The 18,047-nt window shown below is 53.4% G+C and overlaps 1 protein-coding gene across 2 annotated transcripts in view; it reads left to right on the top strand.

Moving 5' to 3' along the window:
- Positions 1–1,258, top strand: part of TOM1 (target of myb1 membrane trafficking protein) — a 40,441-nt gene extending 39,183 nt beyond the window's left edge. For both annotated transcript variants that reach the window (XM_070370198.1, XM_005898267.3), the window contains 2 exons: positions 645–684; positions 761–1,258. In XM_070370198.1, coding sequence (XP_070226299.1) covers positions 645–684; positions 761–915 — 195 coding nt within the window. In that variant the 3' untranslated portion in view covers positions 916–1,258. The remainder of the gene's footprint in view (positions 1–644; positions 685–760) is intronic.
- The last annotated feature ends 16,789 nt before the right edge of the window (positions 1,259–18,047 follow it).

The raw sequence follows: 18,047 nt of genomic DNA, 5'->3' as shown, positions 1-18,047 counted from the left end.
GGTAGCTTAAGGAGTGGTGCCAGAGGGAGCCCCATTGTGCAGAGCAGAAACTGATGGGCAACTGTCAGGAGCGCTATGCCAGGAGAAGGGGGCCCAGCATCCTCCAGAGCCCCCAGTGTGCAGGAGGGGCAGTCAGTCCAGGCCCCCTTCCAGGTTTCTTCCCCAGCCTCTGCCAGCCCACCCCTCATCCTGAGCACCAAGGACCAAGTGCCTGGGCACTTCCTAGCTCCAAGGCCGCCTTCTGCAAGTGGCCAAGACCATGTTTCTGCCCATGGTCCATCTGTTTTGCCTACTGGGTGAAGGCTCACCCCCTCCCCGGCCCCTAGTTGAGCGTGTGTAGCTGACACAGACGGGTGTCAGCCTCTCCACCATGAGCGAGTCTGCCCATCTCTTTGAACACCGGAAGAGGAGGAACTAGTGCCCTTAAGGGCACCACACCCTGCACCTTGCACTCTTCCGGAAGTCCTCCGCCTTAGGTTGCCAACAACCCCGTGAGTGTCACCAAGCAGAGAACTGAGGCTCAGAGAAGCCAAGTGACACCCAAGGCCCATTGGCTCAGAGTGGTGGGGCCGAGGTCTCTGGGTCAGCAGCTGAGCCCTGCCCCGCCGTGCGCGCAGCTAACCTCCCTCCTTCTGCCTTGTCAGGGGAATGACGTGGAGGAGCCCAAGGGCGTCACCAGTGAAGGTAGTAGACCCTGGCCCTGCCCCCTCCCCTGCTCCAGCCTCGGAGCCCAGCCCCAGCCTCCCTCTCGTTGCTCTAGAATTCGACAAGTTCCTGGAAGAACGTGCCAAAGTGGCCGATCGTTTGCCCAACCTCTCCAGTCCCTCAACCGAGGGGCCCCCAGGCCCCCCACCTGGCACTGCCCTGAGAAAGAAGACCCAGGAGAAAGACGACGACATGCTGTTTGCCTTATGAGTGTGGGGCCTGGTGCCCTGCTGCCCGAGCCCTGGTTGTTCCCACACCCCGTTGCGGGGGCCTGTCCCTCCTTTGGTGTTAAGGCTGCTTGGGGGTGGCTTGTCACATAAGTCCTTCTCTTCCCCTTGAGGTTGGGGCCGTGCTGCCTGGGAGTGTGGGAGGCAGATGGATGAACTGAGGGAGTGAGTCAGTTCTACTTCGGGGCCCTGGGCACTCATGCCTCCCCTCCCACCCCCACCAACCACTGCAACTTTGCTGAGGACAGGAATGCCCCAGGCTGGAGAGGCTGGTCGCTTGGTGGCCCAACGTGACTCCCCTTGTCCTGGGTGATCCCCTCCTGGGACCCCACCCCACCCCAGATGAGCCCTCTTCAGAGCCCACACTGCCAGTCGAAGCCTGGCCAGAGGCTGGAGACAGCAGAAGTCTCTTTCGCAGCCTCAGGCCCGTTCCCCAGTGCCTGCCATGGAGCCTGAAGGGTTGGCCAGCTGTTGAGGGCAGGGCCTGTGGCTCTCTACTGAGAGCGCACTGTCCAGATAAGCTGCATGTGACAGGGGGAGACCTCGCCAGCCCGAGGCCGCCAGGGGGCTTCCACCGATGCTTGTGGCTCCTGGGACCCCCCTTCCCCGCCGTGACCTCCACTGCCTTGCCCTCCTTCCTCTCTTTCTCCCTCGCAGGGCTCCACCAGGCACTGGGCCCCCCACCTTCGGTTGATCCTCTTGACTGGGAGAGGTGCCTTTCGTATCCCCAATAAAGGTAGAAGAGCACCCTAAAAGTGTTCAGTCTCCAGGAGGAAGCTACTTGGCCTCACCAGGGCTGGGCTGGGCTGGGCTGATGGCCGCCCACGAGACAGACATCTGCAGATGGGGTAGATGCAGGGGCAGGACTGGGCACCCAGCCACACTGCACCAGCACAGGCTCCGCCACCAGTTGCCCGCCAGGCAGCCCCGTTGCTCTCTGTGGGTGACCTGTCCGCATCCTCAGGCCAGCCCCTGCCCAGCAGCAGGAGCTCTGTGATCACAGACGGAGCAGGTGTGGGTGTGGCAGGCGACGGCCTGCAGGGAGGACGCAGCCATCCTGTCCAAGGCCTGGGTGCAAGGCTTTCCGTGAGCTCATGGCATCTAATCCACAATCCTGGGTGGAGCAAAGTTGCATCTCGTTTTCCAGAGGCTGAGTCTCTGACTCAGTGGGTCCTGTGAACCGTCCCAGATGCACTTGTTTATCAGGTGCTGGGCACTTCCTCATGCATCAGTACATCATCCCCATTTTTCAGATGGCAACACTGAGGCTCAGTGTGGAGGCCTTGGCACACGGCTCAGGAGCTGGGCCACAGGTCAGGTGCTGGTGTCAGTTCTCATCTCTGTGGCAGCTCAGGTGCCCTGGTCTTAGAGCACAGCCTTTTCCGGTCTGGAATCTTCACACCAGGCTCTCCAAGAGTCATTGCTTGAGGCACATGGGAGCCCCCAACCCAGCAACCCCTCGGTGGTCGAAGGGAAGGGGGCTGGTGTGGAGCTAGAACAATTGACCTGCCTGAAAGGTCAGCCTGTGGAGGAGAACAGAAGTTGGAATGCCTGGGCCTGGGGGCTGAGTGACCAGAGTGGGTCCAGGGGCCTCAGTAGCCCCCATCTCCCATGAGCAACAGGTAGGCTGTGTGTTCTGAGGTGTGGCCTGGAGCTGGACGCACAGGAAACCAGGCCCAGCCAGCCCTTCATGAGGAGCTGGGGCAAGGGGAGTAGCTGCAAAGCAGGTACATGGGACCAAAGGCTTGTCCATACTCCAGGCAGGGAGGAGGGGGCTCATTGTCCAGGCCACGGTTCAGAGCGTGACGAGAAGCCAGCCTGGAGAAAGACGGTTGAATGTGACCTCTGACCCGTCTCCCCAGCCTGAACCACCTTTCTCTCCCCACCACCCCCTGGGGAGCAGCTGTGTCCCAGTCCCTGGGCAACCAGTGTCAGCCTGGTCTGGCAACTTTTTAGGAGATGGAGGCGCCCACCCTTCAGTCACACCAAGCTCAGCTGGTCTGAAGGTTACCTCCTGCATCCTGCATAAATTAGTTGTGTCCGCCCAGGTAGTGGGAAGGCTCTGGTTCTCAAAAGATTAATATTAAGCATCTCCTGGATGCAGTCCAGGCTTGCCTGGCTACTTGGCAGTGACCCCCATGCCAGCCCTGCCCAAGGATGCTCAGGCTCAGAATGGGGGAGAAGCCAGAGTTGGTGTACCATGCCGGCACACAGTCCCCAGCACCTCTCCATCTTCTGCCTCACATCACGCAGAGGTGGCCGGGTGCTGGGGACCGCAGCCCGACTCGCCGGGCTGCCACCCCCCGACAGCTATCAGGACAGCAGATGGCTTCCAGAGGCCCCTTACTGGACTATTCTGGCCAGTGGTCAGCAGCAGTGCACCAGACCACCAGCCTCTGGGGTGGTAGCTGAATTCTGTGTGGAAGGAAGGCCCCAAAGCACCTGCGTTTTATGACCATCTTTTTCATAATACCCACCTGTATCATGAGGTTGGGAGCCTCTGGTGGTCAGATAAGAGGACTGTGGTGATAATAGGTGGGTTACCCCCAACCCTTGGCCTGATGGGACTGCTGTCAGGCACACTCACACACACGGCGGAGCGGGGTTGGGTGGGGGCGGGAAGCTATGCCGCTGAGCTCTGGCAGGTGTCCCACCTGCTCACTGAGCCTCCAGGCCTCTGACCTGGGTCCCCCAGAGGCTGGGGCCCTCCCCTGGCCTGGGCCTTTCCACCCCTCACAACGGTCCTGTGGAGTCAGCCAGGAGTGAAGGGTGGGACCCAGTGCTCTGGGCGCTGCTGCCTCTGCTCATTTCTGCCCCCGCTGCTCCAGGTGAGTGACGGCGAGCCAGGAAACCCTCAGTGGGAGCTCCAGGGGCTCATGGCCTGTGCATGGCTAAAGTCACCTATTCTTTCCTGTGTGTGGGTACCCCCAGTGGCACACCAGATGTGGTTCTGTGTACTTAGAACTCAGAGGTGAATGTGCCAGGCCACGGAAGGGCAGGGGGCAGTAGACACAGGTGTAAGCTCCACACGAACCACCTACTCTGATGTGGAGAAAACGATGCCAAGAACAGAGCCTGGAGGTCAGACAGGGCCCGAGGCCTGCCCTAGAGAGCCTGGCCTCAAAGGTGTCCAGGCTTCCCCTGGAGGGGGCAGCACAGGGCAGCCCCACCTTAAGGGCCCCTCCAGAGAGAAGGTGTCTGGGGCTGCGATGGGTGAGGGAACCCTGGCAGAAGCTACCAGTGCTGGCCAGGCTGGGTCTCCTGGCACCAGGCGTTGTTTGAGGCCGCAGGCCCCAGGTCAGTCGCAGCAGCAGGAAGCCGCGGGGCCCCACTTAAATGAGGACCATCTGCAGGGGGGGCCTTGACCTGCGGGTGGGGGCAGGATTATCCAGGCGCCAGTGGCTCCTACTGAGCCCAACTGCCTCGGAAATGGTACCCAGCCAGGGGCCTGGGGAGGTTGAGTGGAGCCAGTTAGGTGGGTAGGGAGAGGGGAAGTACTGACCAGAGCTGCCTTCAAAGCCCACTGGCAGAGCCTCCACCCCCTTTGCTCCCTCCTGGCTTCCTGACCCACCAGACCCAACCCTGAGCCTGGACGGTGACCCCACTTCCCCGCTCCCAGTGTCAACATCTAACCTCTCCAATTGTCATACAATAGCCAGTCATGGTGCAGCCCTTCTGAGCTGTGTGGCTTTAGGTTAATAACTTAACTTCCCTGTGCTCTGGTTCTCTCACTTGTAAATAGGCTAACGGCAGTTGCTCCCTCATAGGGCTGTTACACGAGGGTTAATTAAGAGGACCAGTAGCATAACATCTGTCAAGGAAATGTTCCAACATGTCGTCATGGATGGTACCACCTCCATCCAGAATGGCCTCTGCATCAGACACTCAGCCAGGCGCACTGCCCTGTAATTTCAGAGACCCCAGTTCAGCCTCCAGTATTGCCTTTCCAGCTCTCAAAGGTGCTGGCTGCCTCCCAGACAACCTGGGTTCCCACAACAGGGCCCTCGGGCTCCTCTCTTGGGTCTGAGCTGCTGCCCCTGAGTGGGGCCATGGTGCCTTGATCCCAGCAGTGGAAGAGAAGCAGGATCTGCCCACTGGTCTTGGATGGTCCTGCTGGCTCATGGCGGGCACTTCGGAAAGCCCTCCCCCCATCTCATCCCCGCCCTCTCCAGGAGTGACTGTGGCTCGGGACAGTGTCCTACAGTGACCACAAGGTGGCAGCAGTACTCCATGTCCCAGGGCCAGTGGGGCCAGCGCCTCTGAGTTGACAAGAGGAAGAACCCGCAAAAGAGCCCTGGGTGGGCAACACGGAGCCATGGCCCTCTGAGCTCCCCAAGGCTGTGAGTGCCTCCTACGAAGTTACAGGGTGCGCTCATTCCTGCGTGGACGCTCAGTGGACGCAGCATGCAGATCCACGTGTGTTTCTAGTTCTACCAGTATACGCATGATAGCACAAGTTTATACAGTCACAACCCAACACCACAGATAGCCTCCAGTTTTCTATTCCTTGTGCACCCCCTTTAACTGCAGAGCCTGGTTCCCACTGCCCTTCATGTACAGACCTATTTGCTCAGGCCCATTGGTAGCCAATCACGCTCTGCCCGCACCGGCCCAACCCTGAAGGTGTCCTCACCTTCCTTGCGTCCGGACATCCTTGGATGGACCACCAGAACCCCTGCTCAGACTCCACCCTACCTGGGGCCACCGCAGCACAGCCCCATCCCACGGCTGCTTCCTGCCTTGCCTGATACTAATGACTTTGGATCAGTTACTCAGGACGGAAGAGAAAGAGGGGATTTCACTTTAAGAAGCATGGTCAGGGACTTCCCTGGCAGTCCAGTGGTTAAGACTCCCTGCTTCCACTGCAAGGGGCTCGGGTTTGATCTTGGGTTGGGAGCTAAGATCCTGCATGCTACGCAGAACAGCCAAAAAGGTTTAAAAAAAAAAAAAAAGGATGGTCAGAGAAAGCCTCTCCAAGGTGATGTGTGAGTCCCATTGTCCCCACAAACCATCCAAAAGTTTGCACAAATCTAGAATTTACACCTCCAAACTACCATTGCCTACCTCTTATATCACAAAACACAAAAATCCTTAGTGAGTTCGTGTGCTAGGACTGCCATAACAAAATTCCACAGACTGGGGGCTTAAACAGCAGAAGTGTTTTATCTCATAGTTTGAGGCCAAACAGTGCCAACAGGTTGTTTGTCTGGAGGCCTCTCTCCTTGGTTTGCAGACAGCCATCTTCCCTCTGTGTGTATCTATGACCTCATCTCCTCTTACACCAGTCATACTGGATTAGGGCCACGAGGTCTGCAGTCCATGAGGTCGCAAAAAGTCAGGCACGAATCTGTCTCACACTTCACTAGTGACCTCATTTTATTTTAATTACCTTTTTGAAGACCCTGTCTGCAAATACAGTCACATTTTGAAGTCTTAGGGGCTAGGACTTCAACAGATGAATTTGAGGGAGACACAATTCAGTCCGCGTGCTCAGATATACAGAGTCCCTCTGGCCATCTTCCTAGGGCATGCCTGCTCTGCTTTGGCCCCTGTCCCAGAACAGGATCACCCATGACCCACACCAGCTCTGCAGAGGGGTGACCATGTGTCACGCCCACCTCCACCCTCTTCATGTCCCCTCCCCTGGTAGGGGTTCGAGGGCAGTTTAATCCATCCTTGGGCCAGTCTGGCCTTGAGGGTCGAGGAAAGCAGCCGTGGGGGCCAGGGGCAGAGCAGAGCGGGAAGGAGCTGGAAGCAAGGAGACCACAGACACCCAGAGCCTAGGCCAGGGGCTGTCCTGGGCCCCATTGCCACCTGCTGTGTTTTAGAGCAGATCCAAGGGAGTGACCTGGTGGAGTTCCCTTCCACCCACCCTGGGGGACCAGGACCAGGCCCCTTCGTCTCCCTTTGCCTCTGACTCAGGACTCGTGGCCTCTCCCAGCCCCTGCCCGAGGCCAGCCTGCACCTCTTTCCCCTGTAGTCCAGCTGGCTTCATGCCGAGTTACAGCTGGCTGGGCCACTGTGTTATCACCGACAGGGAAACAGCAGCCGAGAGAGGGGAGGGGGCCTGTCTGTGCAGGTGTACTGCCTCCCTGTCCAGGAAGAGGCAGCTCCCAGCCCACCGCAGGAGCTCAGGAAGGCCAGGGCAGGAGGCCTTATTTGTCAGGCTAGAGGCTGCGCAGGGCTAGCCCTGGCAGGAAGTCAGCAGACACAGTGGCTGGCTCACACCGCCACTGGTTTACGGTGTGGTCTGAGGCAAGCCCTTCCCTCCCGGGGCCTCAGTATCCCCAGCTGTCAACCCAAGAGACTAAGTGATCCTGGGACTCCCTCCCACTCTGCTCTTCTGCTCCCTCAACCCCCAGACTCCACTATCCTCCCTCTGAAAGGAAAAAAATACATATATGAGGCTAGAAATCCTAATAACAGAGGTAGCAACATGGGGTCTCAGGGTTCTCCTACTCCAGGACACACACGAGTGGGAAACGCCTGCCGACCAGGATAGTAGAGCAGGTAGGTGAGGCCCTGGGCCAAGCTAACTGCCCTCCGGGAGCTGGCAGCCCCAGGGGCAGAAAGGAAGTGAAACCCAAGCTGCGAGCTGCGACAAACCTCTTTGCACTCACCACCCTCCCTCCGCCCCCCCGCCACCACCCCAGCCCTGGGATAGCCCCTGAAAAGAGGAAGCTAGTGGTGCAGCAGAGCAACCTGCCCTTGGGCTGCACAGGGTAGGGGTGGGAGCAGCCCAGTCCTGGGGCTCCTGAGATGGAAAGGAAAGGAATCACGGCTTCCCTGGTAACTCAGTGGTAAAGAATCCACCTGCTGATGCAGGAGACACGAGTTCGATCCCTGATCCAGGCAACTGAGCCCGTGCACCGCAACTGTTGAGCCTGTGCTCTGAAGCCCGGGAGCCACAACTACTGAGCCCACATGCTGCAAGTACTGAAGCCCTCGCACCTGAGAGCCCATGCTCTGTGACAAGAGAAGCTACCTCAGTGAGAAGCCCGCACACCGTAGTGAAGACCCAGCACGGACAAAAATAAATTTAAAAAAAAAAATGTCCATCTTGTGGAGAAGAGAAGCGGGCTCAGAAAGGTCAACTACTCAATCCAGGGTTAGACCGCTGGGAAGTGGACTGCCCCCACTGAGTCCTCCTCTTCTTGGAGGATAGAGTCCTACTGGGGGTCAGATGAGGTGCATTTTATTCTGATACTGGGGCAATGCCTAGGGCTGCTTTGGGGCTAGAAGAGTCATTGTGTGCAAGTGTGTGTGCATCACATGTGCATGCTTGCACAAATAAATGTCTGTGTGCCCCTAAAGTGGGCTGGATGCACCATTTAGTCTGCAGGAGCGTCCTGGTCACCTGTGGGAAGGAGGCTGCCAGGGTGAGGCAGAGTCTCTTGGGCCCAGAGTGATGCAGAAACTTGGCCAAAGTCACAAAACAAATCTATGCTACAACCAGGATTAGAAATCAGGTCGCCCACAGATCGGGCCCAGCAGGAAGTGGGGAGAGGACAACAGTTGGGAGTCCTTCCGTGGAAACACCTCCTGGACCCTCCCTGCACCCCAGCTCCCACAGAATGTTAAACCTCAGAGACCAACTGGGCCGCAGGTTGTAAACCACTCACCAAGGACTTCCTTTATCACTGCTTCTCCAGGACCTGACTTGCAAGTTTTTTTGGTCTCGGTTTTTTGCCTACAAAACACTTTGCAATGCATTGAGGAGTAAATGCTTTACCTTTTGTGTGTCATAATCAGACTGTGTCACATAGTGAGGCAATTTCTCATTCCAGTCAGAAATAGCCCTCCGGGGCCCATCCACTGTTTGGGGCAGCCCCACCACCCGAAGAGCAGGAGCTGAGGACTACTGCACGATGCCAGGCGCCCACAGGTCTTGGCTTTCACCTTTGCCACACATGACCATTCTTGACCCCTGGCTTCTGCACTGGCCCGTCCCTCGTGGACACAGTCTGCTCCCCACCTCCCTCCTCGACTCTGTTACTGAGTCCAAGCTCATACTGCTCACTGCACAACAGGCTGATGAATTGAGAGAGGAGTTGTTGGGACAGAGAATAGTGACTTTATTTGTAAAACCAGCAGACCAAGAAGGTGGTGACTAGTGTCCCAAAGAACCATCTTACCTGAGTTAGAATTCAGACTGCTTTTTTAGTGAAGGAGAAGGGGGTGTGTTTGAGTGTTGATAACTTCTTGGTACCGGAATCCTTTGTTCTAGCTTATGCATCTGGTCACGATGTTCCTATAAACCTCCAACAAAACAAATGTGCTTGTTTGTTTGTTTTGTGTGTATTTTGTATTTTAGGGGAAGTACTCCTTCACCTGCCTCCAGACCCAGTCATCAGAGACTATGTTCCTGACCCTTCTTTCCAGGCCTGTCTCTTGCTAATAATTTTTTTTTAATATCTATTATCTGTTTGGCTTTGCTGGTCTTTGTTGCAGCATGCAAACTCTTAGTTGTGGCATGTGGGATCTAGTTCCCTGACTATGTATCAAACCCAGGCCACCTACCTACATTGGGATTGAGGAGTGTTAGCCACTAGATCCGGAGAAGGCAATGGCACTCCACTCCAGTACTCTTGCTTGGAAAATCCCATGGACGGAGGAACCTGGTAGGCTGCAGCCCATGGGGTCACTAAGAGTCAGACACGACTGAGCGACTTCACTTTCACTTTTCACTTTCATGCCTTGGAGAAGGAAATGGCAACCCACTCCAGTGTTCTTGCCTGGAGAATCCCAGGGACAGGGGAGCCTGGTAGGCTGCCGTCTATGGGGTCGCACAGAGTCGGACCCAACTGAAGCGACTTAGCAGCAGCAGCAGCAGCAGCCACTAGATCACCAGGGAAGTCCCAAGACAAATGTATTCTCTGTTCTGCAGTTTTTTATCTCTATATGAATGGAAAAGTGTTATACCTTTAAAGGTCAGAGTCTTGAGAATGGATTATCCCATATTTCAGGCTACAGGCAGCATTCTTTTAGTGACTAACTTGTAGCAAAAGCAATAGAACACAGAGGTTAAATTGAAGAAACAGATCCAATATGGAGTCAGATTTGTTCTCTGACACCTGCAGGGGCTTCCCAGGTGGCGCTAGAGGTAAAGAACCCTTCTGCCAATTCAGGAAACATAAGAGACTTTGATTCAATCCCTGGGTCAGGAAGATTCCCCGGAGGAGGGCATGGCAACTCACTCCAGTATTTTTGTGTGGAGAATCCCATAAACAGGAGCCTGTCAGGCTACAGGCCATGGGCTCGCAAAGAGTTGGACAAGCAGCTTAACACACGTATACACATGACACCTGCAAACCCAGGCTATCAAATTGTTTGAGTCTCATTTGTCCTACCCTCCGTGACACTCGGGAACCTCCGCATTTAGACCAGGACTTGTGGTGAGAAGCCCCACCCCTTCTGCCCCTCTCCAGTTACTCTCCCACCAAGAGCTCCACCCATTGCCCACCCACTGAGGATCAAGACTGAAGCTGCTGAGCCTTCTCAGATGCTGCCAAGGTGCTTGAGGACCAGGCAGGGTGGTCAGAGACCTCCAGGTGAGAACGCCCAATGCCGTCCAGCCTCGTCTCCATCTCTCTAGCCATGCACCACTGGTCCGTACACCATCCCTCCATTTGTTCATCCAACACAAATGCCAGTATAGCCTCTTTCCTTCCATCACCGTCTATCCAGACTGCATAGATGCCTGCCACACAGGGGACATCGAGGGCCCCCAGTGAGGGCCACAGACACAAGGACATCACACAGTAAGGACCACGGCAGCAGCCACTGACAAGAGATGAGGACCTTTCTGTCTTTCTCATCTCCGCTATAGCCCACCAGAGAAGAAAGGGATCCAGAGAACAGAGGAAAGTGGGGGGTGAAGGAGCAGGCCACCTCACCCCTTCCAAATCTCTGCAGCAAGGACCTTGGAGCTGAGGGATGAGCAGGAGCGGAGTGGAAATTGGATGAGAAATTTAACTTTGAACCTGTTCATGCTTGAAAGTAACAAGAGGAACTTCTCTGGGGCTCCAGTAGTTAAGACTCCAAGCTCCCACTGCAAGGGGGGTGGGTTCCATCCCTGGTTGGGGAACTAAGCTCCCACATGCTACAGAGGCTTGGCCAAAAAATAAAAAGTAAAAAGAAAGTTAACAAAACTGCTGGAAGTGTCGAAAAGGCTGCAAAGGTGACTTTGGGCACCGTCAAAGGCAGGGGTTGGAGAAAATGAGCAAAAGTCACAGTCACGTTTGTGAACTGTGACCGATCTGCAAGCTTGGAGGGCGGCCTGGGGAGAGCAGAGCTGCTCTGTTTAACAGAGGAAGACAAATCCTGCATTCCAATGTCCACAGCCCGCTCCAGGAGAGGGAGGGAGCCCAGAGTGACAGGGAGGGGAGCCCAGGGTGAGGGGGAGGGGAGCCCAGAGTGAGGGGGAGGGGGCCCAGGGTGAGGGGGAGGGAGCCCAGGGTGAGGGGGAGGGGAGCCCAGAGTGAGGGGGAGGGAGCCCAGGATGAGGGGGAGGGAGCCCAGGGGGAGGGGGAGGGGAGCCCAGAGTGAGGGGGAGGGAGCCCAGAGTGAGGGGGAGGAGAGCCCAGAGTGAGGGGAGGAGAGCCCAGAGTGAGGGGAGGGAGCCCAGGGTGAGGGGAGGGGAGCCCAGGGTGAGGGGGAGGGAGCCCAGGGGGAGGGGGAGGGGAGCCCAGAGTGAGGGGAGGAGAGCCAAGAGTGAGGGGGAGGGAGCCCAGGGTGAGGGGGAGGGGAGCCCAGAGTGAGGGGAGGGAGCCCAGAGTGAGGGGGAGGGGAGCCCAGAGTGAGGGGAGGGGAGCCCAGAGTGAGGGAGGGGAGCCCAGAGTGAAGGGGAGGGGAGCCCAGAGTGAAGAGAAGGGGAGCCCAGAGTGAAGAGAAGGGGAGCCCAGAGTGAGGGGAGGAGAGCCCAGAGTGAGGGGGAGGGGAGCCCAGAGTGAGGGGGAGGGGAGCCCAGAGTGAAGAGAAGGGGAGCCCAGAGTGAGGGGAGGAGAGCCCAGAGTGAGGGGAGGGGAGCCCAGAGTGAGGGGAGGGAAGCCCAAAGTGAGGGGAGGGAGCCCAGAGTGAGGAGAGGGGAGCCCAGGGGGAGAGGGAGGGAAGCCCAGGGTGAGGGGAGGGGAGGAGGAGAGAGGAGCCAGGGTGACCAGACAAAGGGTTGAGGAAGGTCTGGAGATGAACTACTGGACTGGGGGAGGGGAAGGAACAGAGTATCCCTGAAAGTTCCAGGAGAACAGACCTATCTAAGATGCCCTCTGCAGTGCCTTCTGTGTGGGACTTCACCCCTCTTTGTGACCCCAAGATCTTTATGTTCCGTTCACAAGTGTTTGTCAAGATGGGAGTTTTATGGAAATGGAGAAGGGACCAAGTTTCATGTCTGAGTCAGCACCATACTGAGGAGAAATCATTCAGGGAGAAGCGAGAGCGACAGGGGAAGTGGTGAAAACATAAGCGTCCAAGAATCTCTGAAACTTCGGAGGATTTTGAACTTTTACTGGACGTAAAGTTAGAGTGTTAAACCCAGCAGCTCTGCCTTCCGCCCAGTGAATTCCTCATATGCAGCCAAAATAAATTGTAAAAGGCAAATCTGTCCATGTTTTATAACACCTGCACTCCTAAACCCCAAAACACAAACACGAAACCCTCCACTTGCTCTCAGGTTAGGGCCCACTTCCTGGCCTGACCTGCAAGGCCCCTGGGGTCTGGGCCCTGCCACAGTCTCCAGATCCTCTGCACTCTTGACACCCAGGCTGGTTTTCTCATCTCAGCAGTTTCACACCCTACTGACCACAGGGCCTTTGTACATGCTGTCCTCTCTAGAACTGCCCCACCCCGCCCCAACCCCGGGTTAACTCACTCACCCTTCAGCGCTCACCTCAGACAAGCCAGTCCTGACCAAGTCATCCGTTCATTGTGGAATTTACCACACCGATTACACTGGCAAAGAGGAATGGAATAATCACAAGATGGCTTGGAATCCATGCCTTAGAATAATCATGATTCATGTCCTGGTGCTAGGCACACCTTCCCTGAGTATGTTTTCATTTGAATCCCAAAGTGGAGGTCTGTCTTTGAGGGGACGGCGGGGATGGCTGTTGAATAGACGGTCAACAGTGTCTGCTGTATTACCATACACTGCACCCTCTTGCAGGGTGGAGGGGGCTAGCATCTATTTCTGGAAGGGGAGGGAATGGGCGGGCGTCCCAGGTGGCACAGTGGTAAAGAATCTGCGTGCCAATGCAGGAGACACAAGAGACTCAGGTTCGATCCCTGGGTCAGGAAGGTCCCTTGGCTTAGGAAATGGCCCACTCCAATACAAGAGCATGAATGAACTCACCATGTCTGAGGGCTGGACTCAGACTGGCCTGAGGAGATTGTGGGCTGTGTGAGGTATAACGGAGCCTTACTGGACAGCTTGTTTTTCATATGGGTAAACTGCAGGTCTTCTTGGGCTCCAAAATCACTGCAGAGGGTGACTGCAATCATGAAATTAAAAAACACTTCTAGGAAGGAAAGCTATGACAAACCTAGACAGTATATTAAAAAGCAGAGACATCACTTTGCCAAAAAAAGTCTGTATAGTCAGGATATGGTTTTTCCAGTAGTAGGGTACAAATGTGAGAGTTGGACTATAAAGAAGGGTGACTACCGAAGAATTGATGCTTTTTAACTGTGGTGTTGGAGAAGACTTGAGAGTTACTTGGACAGCAAGGAGATCAAACCAGTCAATCCTAAAGGAAATCAGTCCTGAATATTCATTGCAAATACTGATGCTGAAGCTCAAGCTCCAATACTTTGGCTCAGATCAGATCAGATCAGATCAGTCGCTCAGTCGTGTCCGACTCTTTGTGACCCCATGAATCACAGCACGCCAGGCCTCCCTGTCCATCACCAGCTCCCGGAGTTCACCCAGCCTCACGTCCATTGAGTCAGTGATGCCATCCAACCATCTTATCCTCTGTCGTCCCCTTCTCCTCTTGCCCCCAATCCCTCCCAGTATCAGAGTCTTTTCCAATGAGTCAACTCTTCACATGAGGTGGCCAAAGTACTGGAGTTTCAGCTTTAGCATCATTCCTTCCAAAGAAATCCCAGGGCTGATCTCCTTCAGAATGGACTGGTTGGATCTCCTTGCAGTCCAAGGGACTCTCAAGAGTCTTCTCCAACACCACAGTTCAAAAGCATCAATTCTTCGGCACTCAGCCTTTTTCACAGTCCAACTCTCTCATCCATACATGACCACAGGAAAAACCATAGCCTTGACTAGACGAACCTTTGTTAGCAAAGTAATGTCTCTGCTTTTGAATATGCTATCTAGGTTGTCATAACTTTCCTTCCAAGGAGTAAGCGTCTTTTAATTCCATGGCTGCAGTCACCATCTGTAGTAATTTTGGAGCCCAGAAAAATAAAGTCTGACACTGTTTCCACTGTTTCCCCATCTATTTCCCATGAAGTGATGGGACCGGATGCCATGATCTTCGTTTTTTGAATGTTGAGCTTTAAGCCAACTTTTTCACTCTCCACTTTCACCAACATCAAGAGGCTTTTTAGTTCCTCTTCACTTTCTGCCATAAGGGTGGTGTCATCTGCATATCTGAGGTTATTGATATTTCTCCTGGCAATCTTGATTCCAGCTTGTGTTTCTTCCAGTCCAGCGTTTCTCATGATGTACTCTGCATATAAGTTAAATAAGCAGGGTGACAATATACAGCCTTGACAAACTCCTTTTCCTATTTGGAACCAGTCTGTTGTTCCATGTCCAGTTCTAACTGTTGCTTCCTGACCTGCATACAAATTTCTCAAGAGGCAGATCAAGTGGTCTGGTATTCCCATCTCTTTCAGAATTTTCCACAGTTTATTGTGATCCACACAGTCAAAGGCTTTGGCATAGTCAATAAAGCAGAAATAGATGCTTTTCTGGAACTCTCTTGTTTTTTCCATGATCCAGCGGATGTTGGCAATTTGATCTCTGGTTCCTCTGCCTTTTCTAAAACCAGCTTGAACATCGGGACCTGGCTTATTGGAAAAGATCCTGATGCTGGAAAATACTGAAGACAGGAGGAGAAGGGGGCAGCAGAGGATGAGATGGTTAAATGACATCACCAACTCAGTGGACATGAAATCGAGCAAACTCCGGGAGACAGTGAAGGACAGGGGAGCCTGGCGTGCTGCAGTCCATGGGGTATCCAAGAGTCGGACACAACTTAGATACTGAACAACAACAAAACTGCAGGTGAAATCATGTCCCCTAGAACACACAAAAACCCCACACAACAAAACCTCCCAACTCAGTTAGCAACAAGTAAGATTTTTCATCTCATCCTCAGACAGAATCCTGGTAAAGACCAGTATGGAGTCATAGACCACTGCCATCAGCTAAGCCCTAATCTGACACCTAGTCTTTGCTTGCTCACCCTAGTAACAGGACACTTGCCACTTCCCACAGAAGCCCATGTCACTTGGCCAGATCTCCAACACTGACCCACCATGAAGCCATAAAATCTGATTGGCTTATTGTTTAATGGAAACAAAGTTTCAGTTTAGGATGATGAAAATGTTCCGGAGATGGATGGTAGTGATGGTTGCTCTAGAATGTGAATGTACTTAATGCCATTAAAAGCTACACTTAAAATTGGTTGAAAGGGACTTCCCTGGTGGCCCAGTGGCTAAGACTTCTCGCTCCCACTGCAGGGGGCCTCGGTTCAGCCCCTGGCCAGGGAGCTAGATCCCACATGCCACTACGAAGATCAAAGATCCCCCCATGCTGCAACTAAGACCCAAAACAGACAAATAAGTAAATATATTTTAAAATGGTTAAAATGGTAAATTTTATGTATTTTTATCAGAATTTTTAAAAGTGCATTGCCTCTGGGCTTCACAATTTATAAGCTTGTGTGACTTGGAGTACTTTTAAAGTGACCATTTAAAGGTTACTCTAAAAAATCTAATTAACAGTTAAGGCAAACCCTTAGGTGCACCTCACCCTCTTTGATCCTGATTTGTTTTCGTTCAGTCTTGTCCCCCCAGCTAAGAAATCTGGGCTTATAATTCCAGTTTCAAGTCCTGCCTCTGCCCTGAAGGGAGTACAGTCACTGTGACCCTCCCTGGCAAGGAGCTTACTATGCGCTAGGCTCTGAGGCTCTAAAGATGCCTCAAGGAATAAGTCAGAGCCCTTGTTGTCCCAGACACACAGAGAACACTAGGACTTCTTTTTTTTTCTTTTTTTTGGTACAAAGCTACAGGCCTCCAGTCCACAGGAAACCTGGCCCAGCCCTAAAGGCCTGCAAGGCTGGCCCACGATGATTCAGCCCTGAAGACGTCACCTAGCTGAAATGATGACAACGGCACAGGACGATTCTGGTTCCTGAACACTAAGCACCTGGAATGTTTGTGGGGTGCAGCCTGTGGCCTCCTGGAAATGGGTGACGCAGGACAGCCTGGGGATGTGCCGAAGGACAGGAGGCAGGAATTGCCATCTCTGAAATCTTATCTAAGTTCAACCCCACCTGACCCCCCAGGAATCACAGACCCACAAAACAATCAAAAAACCGGATGGAGACCGGAGGAAATGAAACACCCAGCTAACTCGGGGTTCACACTGGCAATTTGTAGGCCTTGTCAACTTTTATAGGGGGATTTTTTTTTCAACTGGGTTTTTTGTCAATGTTCCCCTCCCACACACATGAAAAAGTGAAAATTCTCATTCGTCTTTGAAAAATTAGTACATAAATGAGGATGTCTCTCATGATGAGCTGGCTGGAGCTGAGTTCCATCTCGCTTTGGATAGGCAATCATCCCAACCCCTTAGCTTCCCTTACTGGCACCGCCCCCGGGCCCCTGGAGGCCTCTGAGTTCAGGTTTTCTCATCTAATCCAAAATCTCTGTGTCACAGAAGAGTTCAATGAAGCCCAAAAGGTGAGTGACTTTCCCAGTAAGTAACTCATCTGGGATCAGAAAGATCTAGAATCTCAGGGGTGCTGCCCAGGGCCCACCCCAATCCTCTAAAGAACCTCCGTACGGGCTCTGCTGATGCGCAGCAACATGGGCCCTCCTGTGTGGGGAGGGGAGCAGGTGGTTCATTGGGAAGACTGAGGAGATGGCCAGTCGGGTGCCTTGTCCAGTTAGAAACGTGCCCTTCTGTGGGGGACACAGACGAATGCAACGTGGTCCTTGCCCCTCACCACACCCCCTGTCTCCCTGGTCTCCTGTCTCCATCTCTCCTCACCAGGTTCTTCCTCTGTAACATGGGAGTCCTCCTTGTGGCAGGCAGAATTGAGGTCCCATCCCCTGAGTGTGTGGGAAGCTGCAGGTGTGAAGGTTGAAAGGCACTTGGGGAGCAGCATGGGAGAGAAGTGGGCTGACGAGGACGAAGAGGAAGGAGAGACAAGGCAGCCGCCAGGAGGAGAGGCCCTGGGAAAAGGGTGTCGATGTTTATGGGGGTATCAGGATGGACCAGGTGACGCTGAGGTAAGAAACAACCCCTCCTCTCAGCCACTCCACTGTTTTACTTATTTTCCCCCAATTTTATTTAGATATAATTGACAGACATTTGTATTAAAGGTGTACAATGTGACCATTTTATATATATATATATATACACACACACACATATATATAGAACGGATAAACAACAAGGTCCTACTGTATAACACAGAGAATTATACTCAATATCCTATGATAAACCATAAAGGAAAGCAATATTTAAAAAGAATGTGTATTTATATATATATTAATATATATCTGAATCATTTTGCTGTGTAGCAGAAATTAACACAACCCTGTAAGTCAACTATATTGCAATTAAAAATATTAAACCTAAAAAAAAATAGCTTAAAGGAATGGGGTGATTTTTTAATTTGTCTTAGCCAGGTCTTAGTTGCAGCACATGGGATCCAATACCCTGATGAAGGGTCAAACTTGGGTCTTCTGCATTGGAAACGACGAGTCTTAGCCACTGAACCACCAGGGAAGTCCCAGAATGAGGTGATTGAGGGAAAAAATAGTTGACCCATCATGTGGAAAAGCTTCTTTTAAAAACTTTTTTAATGTCATTTTTTATTAAAAAGAAAATAGTTAAAAATTTAAAAAAAAAAACACATCCACAGAAAT

Source organism: Bos mutus, chromosome 5, assembly GCF_027580195.1.
Source record: "Bos mutus isolate GX-2022 chromosome 5, NWIPB_WYAK_1.1, whole genome shotgun sequence".
Classification (NCBI taxonomy): domain Eukaryota; kingdom Metazoa; phylum Chordata; class Mammalia; order Artiodactyla; family Bovidae; genus Bos; species Bos mutus.
Note: the sequence above shows the minus strand (reverse complement) of the source record. Positions and strands in the feature narration are given on the sequence as shown.